This window comes from Gopherus evgoodei, unplaced genomic scaffold, assembly GCF_007399415.2.
Source record: "Gopherus evgoodei ecotype Sinaloan lineage unplaced genomic scaffold, rGopEvg1_v1.p scaffold_40_arrow_ctg1, whole genome shotgun sequence".
NCBI lineage: Eukaryota > Metazoa > Chordata > Testudines > Testudinidae > Gopherus > Gopherus evgoodei.
In genome coordinates, this window is record NW_022060061.1 from 1,540,695 (window position 1) to 1,568,316 (window position 27,622).

At 58.0% G+C, this 27,622-nt stretch overlaps 1 protein-coding gene across 3 annotated transcripts; it reads left to right on the plus strand.

The window, feature by feature from the left end:
• Window positions 1–256: 256 nt before the first annotated feature.
• Window positions 257–27,469, plus strand: PODNL1 (podocan like 1). Of its 3 annotated transcripts, none has more exons than XM_030545858.1 (11): window positions 257–1,490; window positions 9,928–10,125; window positions 12,081–12,329; window positions 13,554–13,647; window positions 14,312–14,376; window positions 15,276–15,385; window positions 16,780–16,936; window positions 17,565–17,680; window positions 17,952–18,609; window positions 19,963–20,111; window positions 26,362–27,469. In XM_030545858.1, exons 2-11 carry the CDS (start codon window positions 10,123–10,125, stop codon window positions 26,510–26,512), a joined length of 1,752 nt encoding a protein of 583 aa, XP_030401718.1. In that variant the 5' UTR covers window positions 257–1,490; window positions 9,928–10,122; the 3' UTR covers window positions 26,513–27,469. The 3 variants fall into 3 exon arrangements, with proteins under 3 accessions (XP_030401718.1, XP_030401717.1, XP_030401719.1); XM_030545857.1 differs by having other exon boundaries at window positions 257–1,486; XM_030545859.1 differs by lacking the exon at window positions 257–1,490 and having other exon boundaries at window positions 9,840–10,125.
• Window positions 27,470–27,622: the final 153 nt, after the last annotated feature.

Consider the following 27,622-nt stretch of genomic DNA (forward strand, 5'->3'; position numbering starts at 1 on the left):
GGCCCTCCCACGCCGCTTTTCCATTGGCCAGCCCAGGCGCCCGCCGGGATTTAAGATCTCTCCGCGATTCTCATTCGTCAGATGGACTGTCAATCATAGGCATTCCACGCTTGCAGAGCATACGCACCAATCATAATTCGCCTCCGCGCCCCGCCCCATCAGTCCGCCTTGCCCGGTTGGTGGCTAACTCCTGTCAGTTTCTATCCCATTTGGTTGCTATGGAGAAGAGCTATCAGCTAGGGCCCGCCTCCCGGGCTGGCAGGCGGCGCAGGGGGTCTTCGGAGCGGGGCGTCTAAGTGGTGCCTGAGGAGTAGCGGGTGCTGGGCCGTTGTCATGGCAACAGGGTCTCTGTGTCCTCGAGGTGCATGAGGCCCAGGCATCCCGCGGTGGGGACAGCGGCCTTGTAGCGCCCAGTGGGGCCACAGCCAATAACGTGGCGCCCAGTGGGGCAGCAGGGGGGCCGCGAAATGGTCCCACCTTGCTCAGCTGGGCTGCCAAGCAAAGCACGTTGTGACAGGTGGTGGTGGAGCCCAGGGGCAGGAACAGCCACATGCCCAAGGGTGGTGCACCCCAGTGCCAGCCAGACGGCACTGTGTCCAGTGCGTGACACCGCCGGTACATCCCAACCAAATTGTGCCATTGCCCTGCACTGAAACATCATCAGGCTGCGCAAAAACATCCCCCGCTCCATAACGAGGGAGATTCCTGGATGCTGGGGCCGAAAGACCATGTTGATCCGCTGATCCGTCTTCTGGCATAAAACAGACCAGAGAATCTTACCCGGTGATTCCTGAATCAAGCCCCATTTTGATCCGCTGATCCGTCTTCTGGCATAAAACAGACCAGAGAATCTTACCCGGTGATTCCTGAATCAAGCCCCATTTTGATCCGCTGATCCGTCTTCTGGCATAAAACAGACCAGAGAATCTTACCCGGTGATTCCTGAATCAAGCCCAACACTTCTGTCTGAGTTTGAGCATCTCCTTTAGAAAGACATCCAGACTTGATTTATGTCCCAGGGGAGTTCTGAAGATAAATTCCTTCAGCTCTGTGCTGCGCTCACTCTGGTGATGAGCACCACCAAAAAGACCACGAGGAAATCATCTAAGTGCCTAAAAATGTCATTGCTTCAGCCCAGTGTCATCTTGTCTCAACTGAACATCATGTGAAATCATCTGCATGTGGCATGAAAACGAGGTCTGAAGCCATTGGCATAAACAATGGGTCACCCATCCCTTGTACAATCCTAGAAGGCTTGTGATGTGCAGCATCCACCATCATCATTTATGCATGACTTAAGTAAATGATCAGTGACTTATTTATGAAGCACATTGAAGGAATCAGTCAGAAAACGAGCTGAGAACTTCCCCCTTCTGATCAATGTTGGGATTTTAATAATATTCTGACCATCTCCTGCATCTTCCATCCAGCTCATTCAAGCAATTTGCCAACATTAATGGATTGAGCTTCACAACACTCCTGGGAGGTAGGTCAGTATGATTAATCCCTTTTATCTCATAGAGGGGAAACAGTGACACAGAGAAGGAAAGTGAATTGGCCAAGGTCACAGAGCCTGGGATGTAGCGCAGCGCTTCGGACTAACCACTAGGCAAGACTGCCTTCCAGTGCCTGCGATAGAGACAAACTCCCTGTGCTATCACCATTAGGCTTCTCCCATAGCCAAAAGTAGCACCCAAGAATCCTCACTCTCAATCCTGCCTTCTACCCAGATATCTTGGCTTCCAAACCCCTGATCTGACCACTGCAGTACACTTTCCTCCCAGAGCCAGGAGTCCTGACTCCAAGTTCTGGCCTTTTGCCACAAGACATCTTTATCACTATAAATCCTTAGGATCAAATTCATCTCATTTGGCACAAGGAGGCATTTCAGATCTCGGCTCAGCCTTGGCATTGAAATTCACCTGCCAGGAGAATAGAGGATCAGCAAGGGGGGAATACCCCGTTCCCCAGATCCCCAGCCAGCGCAGAAGCTTCTCATGTTGAAATAGTTGGGGCCTGATCACAGGCTGCAGGACAGAGGCAGAGTCATGGCTCCATTCCCTGTCTGACTCAGAAGCTGGCAGGACTCTTAATACACTGGCAAATGGTCAGAATGTGGGAATTGGAAAAGAAAAGCCAGAAAAATATGTTTACAGTTCTATCCCGGCCTTGAGCCAGCCAAGCCAGGCTGGAGCCTGGACCTATAAATAGGCTTTTAACATAGCTTCCAAAGGTCAGCCAGTCAAATACCAGAAATACTTTTAAAACAGGGGCTTGGGAATCTTGTTACCATTATAGCATTGTTAGTAATGTAAGGCAAGGTAAGTGTTAATCCACTGTCATGCTACAAGGCATCATCTGATTGCTGCAGGGCTCAGGAAGGGTGTTGTTTTTTAAACACCTGTATTCCTACAAAGAAGTGGCCATGGGCTATCAATGTAAAACTGCTCAGTTGTGGGTCATAGGCTATATATTGTTCCTGGCTAATGGAGAGTCGCCTATAGTTCAAGTTGGCAATGGGGTGATTTTGGAGCAGAGACTCTGAGGTCTCTCCTCATTCATTATATGCAGCAGAGTGACATCTGTAAAGTCCCAGTGGTGAAAGGAGGCTGGTGGACCAGTGCTCCTGGTCTGATCCAGGGCAGCAGGTGTCAGGGATATGGGACTAAACGGCGTTTTGGTTTAGGGGTCAAAATTTTTATAGTGCCTAAGTGACTAAGGAAGCGAAATTCCATTTTCAAAAGTCCATCTGGATTTGCAACAGCGTGTTCAAAGATGATGCCCACGGGCGGTAGATTATGGGACGGGACAGAGGGAGTTGTGGGCCTTTCGCCCCAAATTCCCATAGTTCCCTGAGATATGTACGGATATCCCACCATGCAGCCTAAAAATGCCCCACAAGGCAGCACGCTTGCAGGTGGGACACACAGGGTGCTGGGTTGCCTACCCAATTCAACACCTTTTTGCCCATCCACGCTGACACCGTGTGTGGCCTCAAGGTGCCAGCACCCATGCGGGAGTGTGCGCTGCCACAATCATTTTGTCAGCCGCAGAACTTTTGCCAATAAAGTCACTTAACCTGAATGAAACCTGTGCAGCAGGAGCTGAGATATTAGTAGGGTGACCAGACGTCCCAATTTTATAGGGCCAGTCCTGATTTCTGGGTCTTTTTCTATATAGGCTCCTATTACCCCCCACCCCATCCCAATTTTTCACACTTGCTGTCTGGTCACCCTAGATGTTAGAGTGGGTAGATGTTGATCCAATGCACTAGGAAAGCAGGTGTACTGAATCACATGGGGCAATGCTCTGAACGGGTACTCTAAGAAGCTGGGCAGAGGCCTAACTGGACAGATGGTCAGATTGGATATAGCAAATCCATAGTTCCTTCCTGTCCTCGACAGAAAAACGACGTACACATCGGTTTCACTGATGAACCTCCTGAGGAGCAAATTGCAAAGTACACAAAGGGCATGAAAGTAAATCAGATTTAAAGAAATTGGGCATTGCCAGTTAGGAGCCAAGGATGACTCTGACCTTGTAAGGAGTTTTGGTACTCCTCAGTTTTGCTTTAAGGATGGTGGGGTTCTTTGTTGTACTACATGGTGGTATTGGAAATCTGGTCCCATGGCTTTAACAGCGTCAGTGCTTTCCAGTGACCTGGCTTGGTCTTGAGTGTCTGTGATTATAGGAAGTGTGTGGCATTGAAAGGAGAGCTTGGGGTTTCTTAAAACACAGCTAAAGCTTCTTAATGATTTGCTTTTGGCAGTGGCTGGAGCATATTCTAGCATCCTCCTTGGATTTCAGTTTGCAGGGAATGAAAGAATTGAAGCTGAAATGTGAGGGGTTGAGCTGAAATGGGATTGAGTCTGACACTTCATTCTCAGGTAGCACAATTCATCTGCCCCTTCTCGAAGCAGCTTTAAATGAGGTATCATCATCCCCACATCACAGATGGGGAAACAGAGGTACAGAGAGGTGAAGTGCCTGTCTGGTGCCCCCAACAGGACAGAGCCAAGAATAGAACCCAGTATCCTGAGTCTCTGTCCAGGGCCCTAGCCACTGGGCCATGCTGCCTTCTTAGATGACTGGGCCAAGGATGGTTTATGAGAACAAGCCCAGGGCAAAGGCACACTCAGCCACATGCAGCCTTGCCCAGTCTTGTGATATGTGGTGGTTTTCTTAAAGCTCTAGCTCTTGGAGTCATGTTATTATGTGAGAATCTTGGCTTTTCTTTTTTAAAAGCTTTCCCATTCTCATAGACTCATAGATTCTAGGACTGGAAGGGACCTCGAGAGGTCATCGAGTCCAGTCCTCTGCCCTCACGGCAGGACCAAATACTGTCTAGACCATCCCTAATAGACATTTATCTAACCTACTCTTAAATATCTCCAGAGATAGAGATTCCACAACTTCCCTAGGCAATTTATTCCAGTGTTTAACTACTCTGACAGTTAGGAACTTTTTCCTAATGTCCAACCTAAACCTCCCTTGCTGCAGTTTAAGCCCATTGCTTCTTGTTCTATCATTGGAGGCTAAGGTGAACAAGTTTTCTCCCTCCTCCTGATGACACCCTTTTAGATACCTGAAAACTGCTATCATGTCCCCTCTCAGTCTTCTCTTTTCCAAACTAAACAAACCCAATTGTTTCAGCTTTCCTTCATAGGTCATGTTCTCAAGACCTTTAATCATTCTTATTGCTCTTCTCTGGACCCTCTCCAATTTCTCCACATCTTTCTTGAAAAGCGGTGCCCAGAACTGGACACAATACTCCAGCTGAGGCCTGACCAGCGCAGAGTAAAGCAGAAGAATGACTTCTCGTGTCTTGTTTACAACACACCTGTTAATGCATCCCAGAATGACGTTTGCTTTTTTTGCAACAGTATCACACTGTTGACTCATATTAAGCTTGTGGTCTACTATGACCCCTAGATCTCTTTCTGCCATACTCCTTCCTAGACTGTCTCCTCCCATTCTGTATGCGTGAAACTGATTGTTCCTTCCTAAGTGGAGCACTTTGCATTTATCTTTATTGAACTTCATCCTGTTTACCTCAGACCATTTCTCCAATTTGTCCAGATCATTTTGAATTTTGACCCTGTCCTCCAAAGCAGTTGTAATCCCTCCCAGTTTGGTATCGTCTGCAAACTTAATAAGCGTACTTTCTATGCCAACATCTAAATCGTTGATGAAGATATTGAACAGAGCCGGTCCCAAAACAGACCCCTGCGGAACCCCACTTGTTATACCTTTCCAGCAGGATTGGGAGCCATTAACAACTACTCTCTGAGTACGGTTATCCAGCCAGTTATGCACCCACCTTATAGTAGCCCCATCTAAATTGTACTTTCTTAGTTTATCTATAAGAATATCATGCGAGACCGTATCAAATGCCTTACTAAGTCTAGGTATATCACATCCACCGCTTCTCCCTTATCCACAAGGCTCGTTATCCTATCAAAGAATGCTATCAGATTAGTTTGACACAATTTGTTCTTTAGAAATCCATGCTGGCTATTCCCTATCACCTTACCACCTTCCAAGTGTTTGCAGATGATTTCTTTAATTACTTGCTCCATTATCTTCCCTGGCACAGAAGTTAAACTAACTAGTCTGTAGTTTCCTGGGTTCTTTTTATTTCCCTTTTTATAGATGGGCACTATATTTGCCCTTTTCCAGTCTTCTGGAATCTCCCCCGTCTCCCATGATTTCCCAAAGATAATAGCTAGAGGCTCAGATACCTCCTCTATTAGCTCCTTGAGTATTCTAGGATGCATTTCATCAGGCCCTGGTGACTTGCAGGCATCTAACTTTTCTAAGTGATTTTTTACTTGCTCTTTTTTAATTTTATCTTCTAAACCTACTCTCTTCCCATAAGCATTCACTATACTAGACATTCCTTCAGACTTCTCAGTGAAGACCAAAACAAAGAAGTCATTAAGCATCTCTGCCATTTCCAAGTCTCCCGTTACTGTTTCCCCCTCCTCACTGAGCAGTGGGCCTACCCTGTCCTTGGTCTTCCTCTTGCTTCTAATGTATTGATAAAAAGTCTTCTTGTTTCCCTTTATTCCCATAGCTAGTTTGAGCTCATTTTGTGCCTTTGCCTTTCTAATCTTGCCCTGCATTCCTGTGTTATTTGCCTATATTCGTCCTTGGTAATCTGACCTAGTTTCCATTTTTTATATGACGCCTTTTTATTTTGTAGGTCACGCAAGATCTCGTGGTTAAGCCAAGGTGGTCTTTTGCCACATTTTCTATCTTTCCTAACCATCGGAATAGCTTGCTTTTGGGCCCTTAATAGCGTCCCTTTGAAAAACTGCCAACTCTCCTCAGTTGTTTTTCCCCTCAGTCTTGATTCCCATGGGACCTTACCTATCAGCTCTCTGAGCTTACCAAAATCCGCCTTCCTGAAATCCATTGTCTCTATTTTGCTGTACTCCCTTCTTCCCTTCCTTAGAATTGCAAACTCTATGATTTCATGATCACTTTCACCCAAGCTTCCTTCTACTTTCAAATTCTCAACGAGTTCCTCCCTATTTGTTAAAATCAAGTCTAGAACAGCTTCCCCCCTAGTAGCTTTTTTAACTTTCTGAAATAAAAAGTTGTCTGCAATGCAGTCCAGGAACTTATTGGATAGTCTGTGCCCCACGGTGTTATTTTCCCAACATATATCTGGATAGTTGAAGTCCCTCATCACCACCAAATCTTGGGCTTTGGATGATTTTGTTAGTTCTTTGAAAAAAGCCTCATCCACCTCTTCCACCTGATTAGGTAGCCTGTAGTAGACTCCCAGCACGACATCACCCGTGTTTTTTACCCCTTTTAGCCTAACCCAGAGACTCTCAACACTTCCATCTCCTATGTCCATCTCCACCTCAGTCCAAGTGTGTACATTTTTAATATATAAGGCAACACCTCCTCCCTTTTTCCCCTGTCTATCCTTCCTGAGCAAACTATACCCATCCACACCAACATTCCAGTCGTGTGTATTATCCCACCAAGTTTCAGTAATGCCAACAATGTCATAGTTGTGTTTATTTATTAGCACTTCCAGTTCTTCCTGCTTATTACCCATACTTCTTGCATTTGTATATAGGCATCTAAGATACTGGTTTCATCTTGCCTCCCAGCTTTGCCCTGACCCTCCTTTCTCTCTGCCATTATAGCCCATGTTCCCTCCTGTTTCCGACCCATCTCCCAGGTCTTGTTCCCCACTTACCTGTGGTGTTTGCTCACCTGTCCCCGTCGAACCTAGTTTAAAGCCCTCCTTACTAGGTTAGCCAGTCTGTGCGCAAATAAGGCCTTTCCCCTCTTCGAAAGGTGAACGCCATCTGTTCCTAGAAGTCCTTCCTCGAATAGCATCCCGTGGTCGAGGAAGCCAAAGCCCTCCTGGCGACACCATCTTCGCAGCCAGGCATTCACCTCCACGATGCATCTGTCTCTGCCCGGGCCCCTACCTTCGACAGGAAGAATCGAAGAGAATACCACCTGCGCTCCAAACTCCTTAACCCGTACTCCCAGAGCCCTGTAGTCACTCTTGATCTGCTCAGTGTCACACCTCGCAGTATCATTTGTGCCCACATGGATGAGTAGCATGGGGTAGTAGTCAGAAGGCCGGATAATCCTCAACAATGCCTCTGTAACATCTCGGATACGGGCCCCTGGCAGGCAGCATACCTCCCGGGATGAACGGTCAGGGCGACAGATGGGTGTCTCCGTCCCCCTCAGCAGAGAGTCCCCAACCACCACTACCCTACATTTCTTATTATCAGTGGTGGCAGCAGACCACTGCTGGTGGTATTCTCTTCGATTCTTCCTGTCGAAGGTAGGGGCCCGGGCAGAGGAAAGCCTGGAAACACGACCCTTGTACAGCTCAAAAAGGCAAAGGAAAAGAGCTCAAACATCTCCTGGCATTTGACCGGTTGGGGTTGGCAATATTGCATGTGTGTTGTGGAGCTGTGCATGTTACCCCGGACGGGAGGGGACTCCAGGTAGAGTAGCCCAACAGACATTTCCTGTACTAAGAGAGCTACCACTAGAGGGTGTTCAGAAACATGACGGTGTTGATTCGGTTTAAGGCTTTTGCTGCAGAGGTACCTCAGTGCCCCAGAATCCTTAGCAGTAGTGGCACTTCAGTGTCCCAGAATCCTTTGTGGCAGCTGTCTCAGTACTTCTGAAGTGCTAACTCTGCAGGAGGTGCAAAGAATTCTGGGGGCGTGTTTTTAAATCTCTAAGCACCAGCTACAGACATACGAGCAGAAACCAGGGGGCCCCTACAGGCGAGGGGGAATGACACAGACAAAGGGAGATTGGGGGGAGATGGAAGCAGCAAGCCATCTGGGTTAAGGGGTGCTAATCCCTGTCTTTGCCTAGAGCAGCATGTAGGGCTGGCTGCGGGTGAGCTGTCCTTCCGGCGCTAGAAGAGACAGAAGCCCGGACAGAGGCTTGGCCCCACCTCCCGTCATGACATCTGCGTAAGGGGCATGAGTTATGGAGGGTTTGGAGCAGTGGGGCCAGTAGCAGCACTGAGAATGGGAACCAGAGTGGAGTTCATCCTTCTCTGGGATGGATGGGCCCAGAGAAATAGCTGCCTTGAATCTACGCTGGGGGGCAATCCTGGGGTGGGGGATGGTTTGGGAGCCAATCCAGGGAGTCAGCCCCTGCTCCCTGTAGAGCCCATGGGGCTTGTCCAGACGGGCTCGGAGAAAGCCCCTGTGATCTCTTGAATTTGCACCCAGCCTGCTGAAGCAACTGTGTAGCGGCTTACAGCTGGCTGGGTGACAAGTATTTCAGTTACAGTAATTGGCCATTACCACTGACTCTGAAGCACAAACACTGCGATTCCCAGGGAGGTCTTTGAGGCCGGACAAATTACATTCTTCACGGCCCATCGGGAGCCAGAAATGTTACCCCATATGGGACTCAGGCAACATCCCCTTGCTGGCCCCCCGGGCTCTGCCCCTGGATAAGTCAGCATCAAGGAGTGAGCAGCCGGGAAGAGGGGAATCTGGGAATTCCCACCTCCCATTGGTTAGTGGGAGAAATCTGGGGTCCCTAGTGGGAGCAGAGCCCAGAGATCAGAGGCTTGTGGTCTAGTGGGCATGATCTGGGGGCTTAAGATTCCTGGGGTGGGGGCTGGTCTCTGCTTGGGGTGGGGGAAATGTTAGTCCAGTACTTACAGCAGGAAGACTGAGAGTCAGGACTCCTGGGATCTATTGCTAGCTCTAGGATGGAACTCGGATCTAGTGGTTAAAGCAGGGGGGCTAGGGGCTAGGACTCTTGGGTTCTGTTCCCACATCTGGGATGGGAGTGGCATCTAATGGTTAGAGGAGGTGAGGCTGGGAGCCAGGACTTCTGGGTTCTGTTCCCAGCTCTGGGGTGGGAGTGGGGTCTAGTGAGGGATTTTGAGGAAGAACTCCTGACTTCTTTCCAGTGCTCTGGGTGACTTTGGGCAAGTCATGTCAGCTCATTATGCCTCAGTTTCCCCCAGGTTATGTGGCAGTGCTAATACCAAGCCAGCCTGCGTGGAGGGCAGCTTAGCGATTGAGTGCGCAGCAACACAGGATCAGGGCGGGGGCAGAACATGGCGGTTCCGACCGCACTTAGGAAAAACAAACAGCAACAGTTATGTTTCCCCAGAGTCCTATCTGCCTCTGTACATGGTTGGAATACCAGACTTAGTAAACGTGATCCCTTCCAAACATTCCTTCAGGACCTCTGCCAGCCCCATTATGCAACCCCAATTGCAGCAGACACAGAGCCCCCCTACTTGCCCACAGCCCGAATCTCCCCCCATCCCACCTCCCTCCCTTGGCTTTGATCAGACGTGAAGACAACAGCAAGCGAAGACACAGCGTCCCGGCTCCAGTTCACGCCCAGGCAGCGTGACAGCTCCTGGCAGGTTGCTTTCTCTGTTTCCTTTTCCAGTGCTCTGGGAGGCAAGCGTGGGGGGGTGTGTGGAACGCGACTGTTCCTGTGGGGACTATGTGAGGACGATCTTTATTTCGGAGGAAAAGACGGAGCAGAGGGAATCAAGAGCCCTGCGCCGGTCTGGCTTCAATTAAAGATCCTGAGAAGACTCTGCAGAGTGGAGCCTGGGAGACTCGCAGCCGGGACCTGGCTATGGTGAGGGAGAGCTTTGGCTCCGATGTTTTTGGGGACCCCGCGGAGTTCAGGCTTGTGGGCGACGAGGCTCCGGTGACGCCTGCTTGGGCTGGGGAGAGGCGGGTGACTCAAGAGGGCAGCTGGGGGCCATCCCACTCTGAGCTGGAAGAGGGAGATCTCCCAAACCCGCTTAGCTGCATTGGCACTGGCCAAAAGGGGGAAATCTTAGGAGGGATTCAGCCCATCCTTTGGGGGACAGTCTCCCGCTGGCCTGGCCCCCCACCTGCTCTGAGCAGGGTTCATGACACAGTGGTTCAGCTGCTAGTGCTCTCGCTGGTGGGGCTGTGTCCAAGGGGATTCCCCAGGCAAGGCCCAGGGGAGATCCAACTTTCGACCCCAGGGCCGATTCTCCGCTCTTGGAGGGGAGTGGGGTCTAGTGAGTACAGCAGGGGCCTGGCATTAAGGCAAATGTCCTCAGACCCTGCAATCAATGCGCCTTAGCCTTGCCCTGCAGATACAACCCCCGTCCCCCCAGTCAGAGCAGGGCTCCTTCTTCACGGCCGGTTTGTTGGAGCTATCAACAAGGGGCCATTTACTGCCTGTCAGGCTGGCAGCTTTTGACCTGTCTCCCAGCTGGGATCTGGGCTGGGATCCTGCCTGCGCATTTCACACTTGACTCCCAAAGGGGACAGGAGCAACTCCCCCAGTCCCGGCCAATTTCTAACGAAGTCACAGTTGGGTCCATTTTGGCAGCCTCAGCAGAGAAGCTGAAGACTGAACAGATCCTGCTCTGGTGGGACAGGACAGGAGTGTGTCCAGGCAGCACCTGTTCTGTGGGGGATCTATCGGAGCCCAGCTAGCCCTGCAGGGCCATTCCCTCCAGGCCGTTTTCCGGGGCTCTGTCCCATCTGGGGGTAAATCACTCCCTGGGATACCGAACAGAGCTTGTGGGAGCCCTGTAGTGTGTCTCTGTCGTTCCAGAAATGTACATCTTGCTTCCGAAAAAGCATGTGGCCAGGGAACAAAACAGGCAGCAGGAGAGTGGGGTTTTTTTGTATTATAGTTAGGGTGACCAGGTGTCCGGTTTTCGACTGGAACATCCAGTTGAAAAGGGACCCTGGCGGCTCCGGTCGGCACTGCCAGCTGGGCCGTTTAAAGTCCGGTTGGTGGGGTGCGGAGGCAAGGCAGGCTAGTCCCTACCTGTCCTGGGGCACTGCTCCCACCCCAGAAGCGGCCAGCAGGTCCGGCTCCTAGGGGTGTGTGTGGGGTGGGGCATGGGGCTCTGCGCGCTGCCCCTGCCCCATGCACCAGCTCCGCACTCCACCGTGAAGCTCCTGCCCCCCCGCCGCCCCTGCCTAGGAGCCGGATCTGCTGGCCACTTCCAGGGCGCAGAGCAGTGCCCCAGGACAGGCAGGCGGCCTGCCTTGCCTCTGCAGCACCGCCGCCCGGGAGCCACCCAAGGTAAGTCTGCGCCCCAACCCCCTGCCCTGAGCCTCCCCAAGCCCGGAGCCCCCTCCTGCACCTCAAAGCCCTCATCCCCAGCTCCACCCCAGACTGCAGCCCCAGACCGAGATCAGGGCCCCGTTGTGCCAGGCGCTGATGTGTTAATTTACAGACGCACACACCCGTGCACACACACTTTAGCTGCCGTGCTGAGGTGGTGAAACGTCGGCCTGTGCGGCTGGGGGGAGCTGATCGGCTGCCAGGCTGGCTAAAACAACAACTAAGGCATTTCAGAGCTGCCAAGTGCTCTGTAAACCGACCTACCTGGATCCCCAGCGGGCTCTGCTCACTGGGGCCCTTCATCCTCCCGCAGCAGTGGCTGGTGCTCTGGAGACAGAGCCTGCATTGATGGGGCTGAGCAGCGCCAGGCCTGGGTTAGAAGGAGCCCTTGGGCTCCCCTCTCCGCAGGCCTGTAGCGTACAGATAGTTCAGTTTGCTCCAGAATTCACCAGACCCTCTCCCCCTCTCCCCAGCGGCTGAGCTGCGGCTGTCTCCTGGTCCTCTTTGTGAAGATCCCCTCCTTCTGCCTGGTCAGGAGCCAGGATGACAAGGACGCCCCACCATCTCCCCGCCTTGGCGTGGGGCCCCTGCCCCCGAAGAACACCCCAGGCTGCCCGGCCAACTGCACCTGCCCCTCAGAGGAGACAGTGGAGTGCGGTGGGCTCGACCTGCACGTCTTCCCCAGCAACGTCTCTAGAGCTGTCCAGCATCTTTCTCTGCAGGTAACTGTCTCTGGTCCCCAGCAAACCCAGGAGCCCAGCCAGGGCCAGATCCCAGTTACCGAGGAAGGTTTAAAAGCAACCCAGGGGTCAGAGGGCAGCCAGGGGCTGTTGGACACGGTGCCCCAGGGGTCAGGGAGCGGCCAGGGGCTGTTGGACATGGTGCTCTGGGGTCAGAGGGCAGTTGGGGGCCGTTGGATGCAGTGCTCCAGGGGTCAGAGGACAGCCGGGGGTTGCTGGACGCAGTGCCCCAGGGCTCAGAGGACAGCTGGGGGCTGCTGGACGCAGTGCCCCAGGGCTCAGAGGACAGCTGGGGGCTGCTGGACGCAGTGCTCCAGGGGTCAGAGGACAGCCGGGGGCTGCTGGACGCGGTGCCCCAGGGGTCAGAGGACAGCCGGGGGCTGCTGGATGCGGTGCCCCAGGGGTCAGAGGGCAGCCGGGGACTGTTGGATGCGGTGCCCCAGGGGTCAGAGGGCAGCTGGGGACTGCTGGATGCGGTGCCCCAGGGGTCAGAGGGCAGCCGGGGACTGTTGAACACGGTGCCCCAGGGGTCAGAGGACAGCCGGGGGCCATTGGACGCGGTGCCCTGGGGGTCAGGGAGTAACCGTGGACCGTTGGACGCGGTGTCCCGGGGGTCAGAGGGCAGCCAGGGGCCGTTGGACGCGGTGCCCCGAGTGTCAGAGGGCAGCCAGGGGCCGTTGGACGCGGTGCCCCAGGGGTCAGGGAGCAGCCAGGCCATTGGATGCAGTGCCCCGGGGGTCAGGAAGCAGCCGGGGGCCATTCGACATGGTGCCCCAGGGGTCAGGGAGCAGCTAGGGGCCATTGGACGCAGTGCCCCGGGGGTCAGGGAGCAGCCGTTGGCCATTGGACGCGGTGCTCCAGGGGTCAGCGGACAGCTGGGGGCTGTTGGACGCGGTGCTCTAGGGGTCAGCGGACAGCTGGGGGCTGTTGGACGCGGTGCCCCAGGGGTCAGCGGACAGCTGAGGCCTGTTGGACGCGATGTCCCAGGGGTCAGGGAGTAGCCGGGGGCCATTGGACGCGGTGCCCCGGGGTCAGGGAGCAGCCGGGGACCGTTGGATGTGGTACCTCAGTGGAATCCCTTCCAGAGCCCAGAGCAGCCCTTCCCTGACTCTCCACCCTCCGTCTCTCTCTCACTGCTGCCCCCCGGCCCTGGGCAAACGCCTCCCACTTGCCCAGGGACTGAGGTGAGCGGGTCTCCTTCTGCAGAATAACCAGCTGCGGGAGCTGCCCTACGACGAGCTGGCCAAGCTGACCAGCCTGAAAACCCTCAACCTGCACAACAACCACATCATCTCCGATGGTGAGGGAGCCGTCGCGGGCAGGGGCTGGGACGCCATCGAAGGGAGGGGTGCAATGGGCAGGGGCCCTGCCAGCATGACCTGAGCGTGTGTGTGCGTGTCAAGGGAGAGCTCTTCTGGCCTCCTATAGAAGAGAGATCCCCACGGTCCGGTATCAGAGTTCATCATCCCTTTATCCTCCTCTCCTTGAATCCCAGAAGGATGCACTTGCAGGCCGTCCCTCTGTCCTGCAGTTTCAGCTGGATACAGGAATTTCCTCCATGCCCACTTCTAAATTCTTGTGCAGCCTTGTCACATGCTGTTAAACAGCTGCTGGTTCCTACCCCAGAGGCAGCTGCATTTCAGTGCTGGATAAACGATCCCTATGCAGTGTTGTGTAAACAGCTGCCATGCTCCGCCCCAGAGGCAGCTGCATTTCAGCAGCCTGGGAAGTTTTTTGGGACTGTTATAGAAAAGCATGATGGGAAGCTGGATGCAAAGCATTCTGGGTAGCTGGATACCAGTTACAGGATGCGTAGCTCTGTGGGTGAGTGGAAGCAGCCACAGGGCCTTTCAGGGAGGGAGGCAGGGTCTGAGTTCACTAGCTGGATGGAGCAGGTTCACGTACTGGCCTCCCTTCTGCGCAGGGACTAGGCAATCTCTGCTCTTCTCTCTGCTGCTTTCTAGGCCTCCCGGATGAAGCCTTTGAGTCCCTGGACTCGCTGCAGTACATCTACCTGGCCAACAACAAGGTGTGCGCACGGCTGTCCTCTGACCTGGGGGCGGCAGGGCTTTAGCCAGCAGGGATGGTGCCAGGAGTTTGCGCCCAGCTAGCTGGAGGGGGCTCTGCACGTGTGTGTGGGAGAGAGGGATTTCACAAGCTAAACCACGCTGAGTGTGGTTGCCGGTGGGATGGGACCTCCAGGGGAAGCCAAGGGTGCTGCAGGGGGTGGTATGGGTGACTCCGTCATGTGGCGCTAGGGGGCGCTGTGCTGCAGGGAGCAGATTGGTGGACTCGGTAGGCGGTGCTGTCCCTTGAGTCAGTGCAGCACTAGGGGGCGCCGCGCTCCCTCTGAGTTGTGCTGACCCCGGGGCCCAGCATGGCACTCAGGGGCACCATGAGCTGCTGTCTTTCAGAGGAGATGGGTCCCACGTGGTCATTAGAGATGCTGACACATTTCCCCCAAGTGTCTGTGGTAACCCTGGTGTGATTCCATTCTGTCTTCCTCACCTCCTGCTGCTGTGCTCACTGGAGAGAGGATTCCTCTCCACTTCCTGTCCTAAACCTTTGTGTGGTGGCCCTGGGCACCGTTAAACAGCTGCTGTCTTCTACCCCAGACCAGATGTTGAGCAATCCCTCTATAAACAGCTGCTGCCTCTGACTAGGGGGACCAGACAGCAAGTGTGAAAAAATCGGGAGGGGGTGGGGGGTAGTAGGAGCCTATATAAGAAAAAGCCCCAAATATCGGCACTGTCCTATAAAATCAGGACATCTGGTCACCCTGCCTCTGACCGCAGAGGTGGCTGCATGCCACTGACCAGTGAAGCAATCCCTGTATAAAGCCTGGCCAGGCCATCTGGCGGCAGCGGGTAGATCCGGGGCCACACTGCTCTGCTAGAATCGGCCTGTTCCCCTTTGGTGTTTTCCCAGCTCACGGTAGCACCGCAGATCCTCCCCAGCACAGTGCGCATAGTGGACCTGGCTGCTAACCTGCTCACCGAAGTCTACCCGCTCACCTTTGGGCAGAAAGCCCACCTCAGGTAGAGCTGCCATCCAGGCCTCCTGCCTCGGCATGCGGGGGTCCGACGGGCGGGGCCTGCCGCTGTGGGTTGTTTGGTCATCTCAGTGGGTTGGACTGGCTAAGCCAAGCTCTGGGCCTGATTAGTATGGGCCTCTTCTTCAAGCTGGGTAGGGAGCTCAGTAGGGGGCGCTCTCCCCTCTGTGTTGACCTCAGTGTCCCAGTACAGTGCTAGGGGGCGCTGTGCTGCAGGGAGCGGGATGGGGGTTCATCGAGAGGGGCTCTCCCCCTGCAATCAGTGCTCAGCCCAGCATGGCACTAGGGGGCGCTGTGCTGCAGGGAGCGGGATGGGGGTTCACTGGGGGGGGCTCTCCCCCTGCAGTCAGTGCTCAGCCCAGCATGGCACTAGGGGGCGCTGTGCTGCAGGGAGCAGGATGGGGGTTCACTTGGGGGGGGCTCTCCCCCTGCAATCAGTGCTCAGCCCAGCATGGCACTAGGGGGCGCTGTGCTGCAGGGAGCGGGATGGGGGTTCACTGGGGGGGGGCTCTCCCCCTGCAGTCAGTGCTCAGCCCAGCATGGCACTAGGGGGCGCTGTGCTGCAGGGAGCGGGATGGGGGTTCACTGGGGGGGGGGCTCTCCTCCTGCAGTCAGTGCTCAGCCCAGCATGGCACTAGGGGGCGCTGTGCTGCAGGGAGCGGGATGGGGGTTCATCGGGGGGGGCTCTCCCCCTGCAGTCAGTGCTCAGCCCAGCATGACATTAGGGGGCGCTGTGCTGCAGGGAGCGGGATGGGGGTTCACTGGGGGGGGCTCTCCCCCTGCAGTCAGTGCTCAGCCCAGCATGGCACTAGGGGGCGCTGTGCTGCAGGGAGCGGGATGGGGGTTCACTGGGGGGGGCTCTCCCCCTGCAGTCAGTGCTCAGCCCAGCATGACACTAGGGGGCGCTGTGCTGCAGGGAGCGGGATGGGGGTTCACTGGGGGGGGCTCTCCCCCTGCAGTCAGTGCTCAGCCCAGCATGGCCCTAGGGGGCGCTGTGCTGCAGGGAGTGGGATGGGGGTTCACTGGGGGGGCTCTCCCCCTGCAGTCAGTGCTCAGCCCAGCATGGCACTAGGGGGTGCTGTGCTGCAGGGAGCGGGATGGGGGTTCACTCGGGGGGGGGCTCTCCCCCTGCAGTCAGTGCTCAGCCCAGCATGACACTAGGGGGCGCTGTGCTGCAGGGAGCGGGATGGGGGTTCATTGGGGGGGCTCTCCCCCTGCAGTCAGTGCTCACCCCAGCATGGCGCTAGGGGGCGCTGTGCTGCAGTGTTGGAGGGCTCACTAGGGGGCGCTCTGCCCTGTAGGGTAATGCAGGACAGGGGCATTACCCTACCCCAGAGCCTCTGGTGTCAGCTCTGTTTTGCTTCCCTCTCCTCCATGCAGGTCCGTGTATCTTCACAACAACCAGCTGACCAACACCGGGCTCCCCTATGACGCCTTCAACGGCTCCGACGCTGTCAGCACCATGATCCTCTCCAGCAACCAGCTCAGCTACCTGCCCCAGAACCTGCCCCCTGCGCTCGTCCGGCTCCACTTACAGGTGGGGCAGGGCTTGGGCTCATGACCGGGGGCCGGGCGGGGCAGGGGATCTGCCTCTGCGGGTGCTTTGTGGTTGGCCTGGATCCCTGAGGCATAACACATCCCAAAGCCCCACAGCGCTTTGCCTTTGATATGGAGAGAGGAGGTGTAGGCCAGTGGTTAGAGCAGGGGGCTGGGAGCCAGGATTCTTGGGTTCTGTTTCCTGCTCTGGGAGGGGAGTGGGGTCCAGTGGTTAGAGCAGGGGGCTGGGAGCCAGGACTCCTGGGTTCCGTTTCCAGCTCTGGGAGGGGAGTGGGGTCCAGTGGTTAGAGCAGGGGGCTGGGAGCCAGGACTCCTGGGTTCCGTTTCCAGCTCTGGGAGGGGAGTGGGGTCCAGTGGTTAAAGCAGGGGGCTGGGAGCCAGGACTCCTGGGTTCTAGTCTCAGCGTGGCCTTTGACTCACTCTGGGACCTTGGGCAAGCCCATCGCCTCTCTGTGCCCTAGTTCTGCCATTCAGATGGCAGCTGGGCTGGGTGGCCTAGTGGTTACCTTGGTACCGTATCGAGGGCAGTCTCCCCCCCCAGGCCTGCTGACGGTGTCTGAGGCAGGCTCGGGAGCGTCTCTAGTGGCCGCGACCTCCCGTCCCTGCAGAACAACCGCATCGCCCGGATCCCCAGGGGGGCGCTGAGCAGCCACTGGAAGCTCCGAGAGCTCTACCTGCAGAACAACAACCTGTCCAACAAGGGCATGGACCCTTCCACCTTCAGGTGAGACTGAGGGAGGGAGCTGCAGAGTGGTTAGAGGGGAGGACATGGGACTTCTGGGCAGGGAGGGGGGTCTAGTGGTTCTAGCCAGTGGGGCTGGGAGTCAGGAATCCTGGGTTCTATTTCCAGCTTGGGGAAGAGAGCGGGGTCTAGTGGTTAGAGCGGGGAGGGGACGGGGACCAGAGCATCAGGACTCCTGGGTCCAGTAGAGCAGGAGGCTACGGCACGAGCTGCTCACCCCAAGCCAGCACCCCATTCCCCTTCTCCTCTGCAGCAAGCTGAAGAGCCTGGAGTACCTGGATCTGTCTAACAACAACCTGAGCGAGATCCCAGCTGGCTTCCCCCCGAACATCGTGATTCTGCACCTGGGCAAGAACCGCATCGACTCGCTGCCACGGGACAGCCTGAGCCGGGTGCGCGGCCTGCAGTACCTGCTACTGCAGAACAACCGCCTGACGGCCGCTAGCGTCCACCCCGACGCCTTCCTCAAGCTACGCAACCTGCACACCCTGCACCTCTACAACAACCTGCTGGAGCGGGTGCCCCCGGGGCTGCCCCGCCGGGTGCGCTCCCTCATGATCCTGCACAACCAGATCACTCACATCGGCCTGCAGGACTTCGCCAACACCTACCTGCTGGCCGAGCTCAACCTGAGCTACAACCGCCTGTACAGTGCCAAGATCCACCGGCTGGCCTTCCGCAAACTGCGCCGGCTCGAGAGCCTGGATCTGTCGGGCAACCAGCTCACCCTCCTGCCCGCCGGCCTGCCGCCCAGCCTCCAGGTGCTCAGGCTGCACAAGAACCAGATCAACTCCCTCTCGCCTGAGCTGCTGGCCAACCTGACCGGCCTCAAGGAGCTGCACCTGGCCCACAACAGGCTGCGCATCGGCTCCATCACCCCTGGCACGTGGCAGGAGCTGCAGGGGCTCCGGGTGAGGGAGGGGGACGATTGCCCTAATGATGTAAGCAGAGAGGGCAGTGGGGGTGAGTGGTTAGAGCAGGGGGCTGGGAGCCAGGACTCCTGGGTTCTATCCCAGTTCTGGGAGGGGAGTGGGGTAGAGTGGTTGGAAGGCGGGGGCTGGGAGCCAGGACTCCTGGGTTCTGTCCCGGCTCTGGGAGAGGAATGGGGTAGAGTGGTTGGGGGGGGCTGGGAGCCAGGACTCCTGGGTTCTGTCCCGGCTCTGGGAGGCGGGTGAGGTAGAGTGGTTGGAGAGGGGGGGCTGGGAGCCAGGACTCCTGGGTTCTATCCCGGCTCTGGGAGAGGAATGGGGTAGAGTGGTTGGGGGGGGCTGGGAGCCAGAACTCCTGGGTTCTATCCCGGCTCTGGGAGGGGGGTGGGGTAGAGTGGTTGGGGGGGGGCTGGGAGCCAGGACTCCTGGATTCTGTCCCGGCTCTGGGAGGGGAGTGGGGTAGAGTGGTTGGAGGGCGGGGCTGGGAGCCAGGACTCCTGGGTTCTGTCCTGGTTCTAAGAGGGGAGTGGGGTAGAGTGGTTGGAGGGGCGGGGGCTTGGAGCCAGGACTCCTGGGTTCTGTCCTGGTTCTAAGAGGGGAGTGGGGTAGAGTGGTTGGAGGGGCGGGGGCTTGGAGCCAGGACTCCTGGGTTCTGTCCTGGTTCTAAGAGGGGAGTGGGGTAGAGTGTTTGGAGGGGTGGGGACTTGGAGCCAGGACTCCTGGGTTCTATCCCGGCTCTGAGAGGGGATGTGGCTCAGTGATTAGAGATGAGGCACCAGAACTCCTGACCCCTTGTACCTTCATTGCTAGGTGAAAGACCAGTGTCAGACAGGATCAAGACCAATGGCCAAGTACCCCCTTATTCTGTCTCTGAGAGCCCCACCATTAGATATCTCAGCTCAAGGTTCAGGAACTCCCACAGGGATACTCAGCTCCCCATGAAGGTCTCCTAATAGTCAGAGATTGGCTTAAAACCATGAGGTTTAATCTCCCTTCCAGAACCATTCTAACTCCAGATCTCCTTGTCATCCATACAAACATCCAGCCCCTCTTCGAGTCTGACTCTGTTCGCAGCCTCATTGACTTCATGTGGCAGGGAGTTCCACAGGCTAACTACATGCTGAATGGAGACGTGGTTTGAGTTTTCTCCCTTTTCCCAGTGTAGGGATTCGAAGGCTGTGATCAAGTCCCCGACCCGCCTGCCCTGCAAGAACCTTGTCTAGAAGAGTCAGGCCTGGCAGGGTGTTACCGGCGGTTAGCGGCGTAGAGTGAATCCAAGAAGCTGTTGAGAACTCTGCTGTTGGCCTGGGTAACCCTGTCCCTCCTGCTCCCCAGCTCCTGGATCTCAGCAACAACGAGTTGTCCTACATCCCCCCGGACTTGCCAGAGTCCCTCGAGTACCTGTATCTCCAGCACAACCGCATTGCTGTCATTGGGGCCGAAGCCTTCCACACCGTCCCCGACATCCGAGCCATCGTCCTCAGGTAACAGCCAGAGCAGGGAGGTTAGTGCCGGGAGCACAGGCAGGCTCCTGCCCTGCCGTCCTGCTGACTGGCTTTCCCGCCGACCTTTCCGAAAGGTGGGGACAGAGCAGGGAGGCTGGGCGTCAGGATTCCAGGTCTCTGTCCCTGGTTCTGGGAGGTGTGTGAGGTGAAGGGGTCAGAGCAGGGGGGCTGGGCGTCAGGATTCCAGGGTCTCTGTCCCTGGTTCTGGGAGGGGTGTGGGGTGAAGGGGTCAGAGCAGGGGGTGCTGGGAGTCAGGATTCCAGGGTCTCTGTCCCTGGTTCTGGGAGGAGTGTGGGGTGAAGGGGTCAGAGCAGGGGTGCTGGGAGTCAGGATTCCAGGGTCCCTGTCGCTGGTTCTGGGAGGAGTGTGAGGTGAAGGGGTCAGAGCAGGGGGTGCTGGGAGTCAGGATTCCGGGGTCTCTGTCCCTGGTTCTGGGAGGAGTGTGGGGTGAAGGGGTCAGAGCAAGGGGGGCTGGGCAGTCAGGATTCCTGGGTCCCTGTCCCTGGTTCTGGGTGGTGTGTGGGGTGAAGAGGTCAGAGCAGGGGGGCTGGGCGTCAGGATTCCAGGGTCCCTGTCCCTGGTTCTGGGAGGAGTGTGGGGTGAAGGGGTCGGAGCAGGGGCTGCTGGGAGTCAGGATTCCAGGGTCCCTGACCCTGGTTCTGGGAGGAGTGTGGGGTGAAGGGGTCAGAGCAGGGGGGCTGGGCGTCAGGATTCCAGGGTCCCTGTCCCTGGTTCTGGGAGGAGTGTGGGGTGAAGGGGTCAGAGCAGGGGGGCTGGGCGTCAGGATTCCGGGGTCCCTGTCCCTGGTTCTGGGAGGGGTGTGGGGTGAAGGGGTCAGAGCAGGGGCTGCTGGGAGTCAGGATTCCGGGGTCTCTGTTCCTGGTTCTGGGAGGGGTGTGGGGTGAAGGGGTCAGAGCAGGGGGTGCTGGGAGTCAGGATTCCAGGGTCCCTGTCCCTGGTTCTGGGAGGAGTGTGGGGTGAAGGGGTCAGAGCAGGGGGGCTGGGAGTCAGGATTCCAGGGTCCCTGTCCCTAGTTCTGGGAGGAGTGTGGGGTGAAGGGGTCAGAGCAGGGGGGCTGGGCGTCAGGATTCCAGGGTCCCTGTCCCTGGTTCTGGGAGGAGTGTGGGGTGAAGGGGTCAGAGCAGGGGGGCTGGGAGTCAGGATTCCAGGGTCCCTGTCCCTAGTTCTGGGAGGAGTGTGGGGTGAAGGGGTCAGAGCAGGGGGGCTGGGCGTCAGGATTCCGGGGTCTCATGTCCTGGTTTTGGGTGGAGTGTGGGGTGAAGGGGTCAGAGCAGGGGGTGCTGGGAGTCAGGATTCCGGGGTCTCTGTCCCTGGTTCTGGGAGGAGTGTGGGGTGAAGGGGTCAGAGCAGGGGGTGCTGGGAGTCAGGATTCCGGGGTCCCTGTCCCTGGTTCTGGGAGGAGTGTGGGGTGAAGGGGTCAGAGCAGGGGCTGCTGGGAGTCAGGATTCCGGGGTCTCTGTCCCTGGTTCTGGGAGGAGTGTGGGGTGAAGGGATCAGAGCAGGGGGGCTGGGAGTCAGGATTCCAGGGTCCCTGTCCCTGGTTCTGGGAGGGGTGTGGGGTGAAGGGGTCAGAGCAGGGGCTGCTGGGAGTCTGGATTCCAGGGTCCCTGTCCCTGGTTCTGGGAGGAGTGTGGGGTGAAGGGGTCAGAGCAGGGGCTGCTGGGAGTCAGGATTCCAGGGTCCCTGTCCCTGGTTCTGGGAGGGGTGTGGGGTGAAGGGGTCAGAGCAGGGGCTGCTGGGAGTCTGGATTCCAGGGTCCCTGTCCCTGGTTCTGGGAGGAGTGTGGGGTGAAGGGGTCAGAGCAGGGGGTACTGGGCGTCAGGATTCCGGGGTCTCTGTTCCTGGTTCTGGGAGGGGTGTGGGGTGAAGGGGTCAGAGCAGGAGGGCTGGGCGTCAGGATTCCAGGGTCCCTGTCCCTGGTTCTGGGAGGAGTGTGGGGTGAAGGGGTCAGAGCAAGGGGGCTGGGCATCAGGATTCCAGGGTCCCTGTCCCTGGTTCTGGGAGGAGTGTGGGGTGAAGAGGTCAGAGCAGGGGGGCTGGGCGTCAGGATTCCAGGGTCCCTGTCCCTGGTTCTGGGAGGAGTGTGGGGTGAAGGGGTCGGAGCAGGGGCTGCTGGGAGTCAGGATTCCAGGGTCCCTGACCCTGGTTCTGGGAGGAGTGTGGGGTGAAGGGGTCAGAGCAGGGGGGCTGGGCGTCAGGATTCCAGGGTCCCTGTCCCTGGTTCTGGGAGGAGTGTGGGGTGAAGGGGTCAGAGCAAGGGGGCTGGGCATCAGGATTCCAGGGTCCCTGTCCCTGGTTCTGGGAGGAGTGTGGGGTGAAGAGGTCAGAGCAGGGGGGCTGGGCGTCAGGATTCCAGGGTCCCTGTCCCTGGTTCTGGGAGGAGTGTGGGGTGAAGGGGTCGGAGCAGGGGCTGCTGGGAGTCAGGATTCCAGGGTCCCTGACCCTGGTTCTGGGAGGAGTGTGGGGTGAAGGGGTCAGAGCAGGGGGGCTGGGCGTCAGGATTCCAGGGTCCCTGTCCCTGGTTCTGGGAGGAGTGTGGGGTGAAGGGGTCAGAGCAGGGGGGCTGGGCGTCAGGATTCCGGGGTCCCTGTCCCTGGTTCTGGGAGGGGTGTGAGGTGAAGGGGTCAGAGCAGGGGCTGCTGGGAGTCAGGATTCCGGGGTCTCTGTTCCTGGTTCTGGGAGGGGTGTGGGGTGAAGGGGTCAGAGCAGGGGGTGCTGGGAGTCAGGATTCCAGGGTCGCTGTCCCTGGTTCTGGGAGGAGTGTGGGGTGAAGGGGTCAGAGCAGGGGGGCTGGGAGTCAGGATTCCAGGGTCCCTGTCCCTAGTTCTGGGAGGAGTGTGGGGTGAAGGGGTCAGAGCAGGGGGGCTGGGCGTCAGGATTCCAGGGTCCCTGTCCCTGGTTCTGGGAGGAGTGTGGGGTGAAGGGGTCAGAGCAGGGGGGCTGGGAGTCAGGATTCCAGGGTCCCTGTCCCTAGTTCTGGGAGGAGTGTGGGGTGAAGGGGTCAGAGCAGGGGGGCTGGGCGTCAGGATTCCGGGGTCTCAGTTCCTGGTTTTGGGAGGAGTGTGGGGTGAAGGGGTCAGAGCAGGGGGTGCTGGGAGTCAGGATTCCGGGGTCTCTGTCCCTGGTTCTGGGAGGAGTGTGGGGTGAAGGGGTCAGAGCAGGGGGTGCTGGGAGTCAGGATTCCGGGGTCTCTGTCCCTGGTTCTGGGAGGAGTGTGGGGTGAATGGGTCAGAACAGGGGCTGCTGGGAGTCAGGATTCCGGGGTCTCTGTCCCTGGTTCTGGGAGGAGTGTGGGGTGAAGGGATCAGAGCAGGGGGGCTGGGCGTCAGGATTCCAGGGTCCCTGTCCCTGGTTCTGGGAGGGGTGTGGGGTGAAGGGGTCAGAGCAGGGGCTGCTGGGAGTCTGGATTCCAGGGTCCCTGTCCCTGGTTCTGGGAAGAGTGTGGGGTGAAGGGGTCAGAGCAGGGGCTGCTGGGAGTCAGGATTCCAGGGTCCCTGTCCCTGGTTCTGGGAGGGGTGTGGGGTGAAGGGGTCAGAGCAGGGGCTGCTGGGAGTCTGGATTCCAGGGTCCCTGTCCCTGGTTCTGGGAGGAGTGTGGGGTGAAGGGGTCAGAGCAGGGGGTACTGGGCGTCAGGATTCCGGGGTCTCTGTTCCTGGTTCTGGGAGGGGTGTGGGGTGAAGGGGTCAGAGCAGGAGGGCTGGGCGTCAGGATTCCAGGGTCCCTGTCCCTGGTTCTGGGAGGAGTGTGGGGTGAAGGGGTCAGAGCAAGGGGGCTGGGCATCAGGATTCCAGGGTCCCTGTCCCTGGTTCTGGGAGGAGTGTGGGGTGAAGAGGTCAGAGCAGGGGGGCTGGGCGTCAGGATTCCAGGGTCCCTGTCCCTGGTTCTGGGAGGAGTGTGGGGTGAAGGGGTCGGAGCAGGGGCTGCTGGGAGTCAGGATTCCAGGGTCCCTGACCCTGGTTCTGGGAGGAGTGTGGGGTGAAGGGATCAGAGCAGGGGGGCTGGGCGTCAGGATTCCAGGGTCCCTGTCCCTGGTTCTGGGAGGAGTGTGGGGTGAAGGGGTCAGAGCAGGGGGGCTGGGAGTCAGGATTCCAGGGTCCCTGTCCCTGGTTCTGGGAGGGGTGTGAGGTGAAGGGGTCAGAGCAGGGGCTGCTGGGAGTCAGGATTCCGGGGTCTCTGTCCCTGGTTCTAGGAGGGGTGTGAGGTGAAGGGGTCAGAGCAGGGGGTGCTGGGAGTCAGGATTCCGGGGTCTCTGTCCCTGGTTCTGGGAGGAGTGTGGGGTGAAGGGGTCAGAGCAGGGGGTGCTGGGAGTCAGGATTCCGGGGTCTCTGTCCCTGGTTCTGGGAGGAGTGTGGGGTGAATGGGTCAGAACAGGGGCTGCTGGGAGTCAGGATTCCGGGGTCTCTGTCCCTGGTTCTGGTAGGAGTGTGGGGTGAAGGGGTCAGAGCAGGGGGGCTGGGCATCAGGATTCCAGGGTCCCTGTCCCTGGTTCTGGGAGGGGTGTGGGGTGAAGGGGTCAGAGCAGGGGCTGCTGGGAGTCTGGATTCCAGGGTCCCTGTCCCTGGTTCTGGGAAGAGTGTGGGGTGAAGGGGTCAGAGCAGGGGCTGCTGGGAGTCAGGATTCCAGGGTCCCTGTCCCTGGTTCTGGGAGGGGTGTGGGGTGAAGGGGTCAGAGCAGGGGCTGCTGGGAGTCTGGATTCCAGGGTCCCTGTCCCTGGTTCTGGGAGGAGTGTGGGGTGAAGGGGTCAGAGCAGGGGGTACTGGGCGTCAGGATTCCGGGGTCTCTGTTCCTGGTTCTGGGAGGGGTGTGGGGTGAAGGGGTCAGAGCAGGGACTGCTGGGAGTCAGGATTCCAGGGTCTCTGTTCCTGGTTCTGGGAGGAGTGTGGGGTGAAGGGGTCAGAGCAGGGGCTGCTGGGCGTCAGGATTCCAGGGTCTCTGTCCCTGGTTCTGGGAGGGGTGTGAGGTGAAGGGGTCAGAGCAGGGGCTGCTGGGAGTCAGGATTCCGGGGTCTCTGTCCCTGGTTCTGGGAGGGGTGTGGGGTGAAGGGGTCAGAGCAGGGGCTGCTGGGAGTCTGGATTCCAGGGTCCCTGTCCCTGGTTCTGGGAGGAGTGTGGGGTGAAGGGGTCAGAGCAGGGGGTACTGGGCGTCAGGATTCCGGGGTCTCTGTCCCTGGTTCTGGGAGGAGTGTGGGGTGAAGGAGTCAGAGCAGGGGTGCTGGGCGTCAGGATTCCAGGGACCCTGTCGCTGGTTCTGGGAGGGGTGTGAGGTGAAGGGGTCAGAGCAGGGGTGCTGGGAGTCAGGATTCCGGGGTCTCTGTCCCTGGTTCTGGGAGGGGTGTGAGGTGAAGGGGTCAGAGCAGGGGCTGCTGGGAGTCAGGATTCCGGGGTCTCTGTTCCTGGTTCTGGGAGGGGTGTGGGGTGAAGGGGTCAGAGCAGGGACTGCTGGGAGTCAGGATTCCAGGGTCTCTGTCCCTGGTTCTGGGAGGGGTGTGGGGTGAAGGGGTCAGAGCAGGGACTGCTGGGAGTCAGGATTCCGGGGTCTCTGTCCCTGGTTCTGGGAGGAGTGTGAGGTGAAGGGGTCAGAGCAGGGGCTGCTGGGAGTCAGGATTCCGGGGTCCCTGTCCCTGGTTCTGGGAGGAGTGTGGGGTGAAGGGGTCAGAGCAGGGGGGCTGGGCGTCAGGATTCCGGGGTCTCTGTTCCTGGTTCTGGGAGGGGTGTGAGGTGAAGGGGTCAGAGCAGGGGTGCTGGGAGTCAGGACCCCTTGCTCGCTGTAGGTGTGTCTACATTGCAGCTGGGCGCGTGCCTTGCAGTGCAGGTAGACAGACTCACACTAGCTTCGGTGGGGAGCAGGGGCGGCGGCTCCGGCTAGCCACCCGAGCTGCAACCCATTGGGTTGGGCAGGCTAGGTCTTGGGTGGCCAGCCTGAGTCTGCCCAGAGTCACAACATCCACATGGCTAGCGTTAGCGCAAGAGGTAGCCTGAGTGACCTCGAGCCCAATCGCTGCTCTCCATACCCCCTCCCGCACTTTAGCAACACTTACAAGGTGGGGGGGGGCCAGGCTGGAGCCCAGCAGAATGGGACTGTCTCGTCCTTGCTCTGTGACCTGAGATGGCCCTGGGTACCATCTCCCTGGAGCATTCGGCCAACAAATGCCGTCTGAGGAGGCCTCTGCTCGGCACAGAACCAAGTTTTTCACCTGTGGCTCTTTCAGATCCAACCGCCTGCTGGCAGCCAGCGTGTCTGACCAGGCCTTCGCGGCCCTGAAGCAGCTGGAGGTTGTGGACACTACGGGGAACCCAGAACCCATCAGTGTCAAGATGCCACGAGCCGGGCGCTGGCTCAGATCTCACCCAGGCGCCTAACAAGCGGACAGCTCAGCCTGAGCTAGTCGGTGTCTGCCCTGGGCCTGGTTTTCAGGGAAGCTTGAATAGCAGCGAGGAAATGAGGATCCGGGGCAGCTTTGTCCTTCTCCAGCTGTGCCGCTCAGGTCCTAGACTCTCTTATCACCAGGGGCTCGGGTGGTCCTGTCAGGGAGCGGCAGCTAAGCCGGGTTGGGAAGGCCCAGCACTTGGACAGAGGAAGATCCAGCTATGGTGGGGAGTAGAGCGGGTGTCTCAGTAGGGAGCGCTCTTCCCAGAGAGTCAGCACAGTCCTGGGGGTGCTGTGCTACCGGGAGCACAGGGCACGCTCCTGCTCTTTCAGCCAACCACAGAATTGGGGTCCTGCCCCGTGGTCAGCCTGGTGAAGTCCATCTGCCTCCCTAACTCCCCCTGGCACTCTCCACCTCTCGTCAAACCATCACGGAGAACTGCCATGTTCCACCCCAGAGGTGGCTGCATTTCAGTGCCAGGGAAGTTATTTCCCTCTGTATAGGGCTAAATTCTGAGCTGCTATCAGCAGGTGCGATTCCTCTCAGACCTCCAACCAGCTCTGAACTTGGCAGGTGCATTGGGATCTCTTGGGCTGAGAGGAGGTCTGGCAACATCCCCTGCTGAAATCCCTCTCTCCTGCTGTCATTTCCTGCAGCCGCCTTCCCTCACTCCCAGGCTCTGACGCGGCCCGTCCCAGATCGCAGTGATAACATGGTTTCAATATCCTCCCTGCACTTCCCTGAGGCAGCGTTCCAGAGGGATTACGCTACCTGCTCTTCTGGGCTCGTTCAGCTGCACGGGGCGCCGACACACCCCTGGAGGTCCTGCCCCGGCCTCCCGAGAAGCAGTACGTCCCCTTGGGCTCTTAAGGCCTCGCTCCAGGGGCGGCTCCAGGCCCCAGCACGCCAAGTGCGTGCTTGGGGGGCATGCCGCGGGGGGCGCTCTGCCGGTTGCCGGGAGGGCGGCAGGCAGGCAGCCTTTGGTGGCATGTCTGCGGAGGGTCCGCTGGTCCCGCGGCTCCGGTGGAGCTCCCGCAGGCGTGCCTTCGGAGGGTCCGCTGGTCCCGCGGCTCCGGTGGAGCTCCCGCAGGCGTGCCTTCGG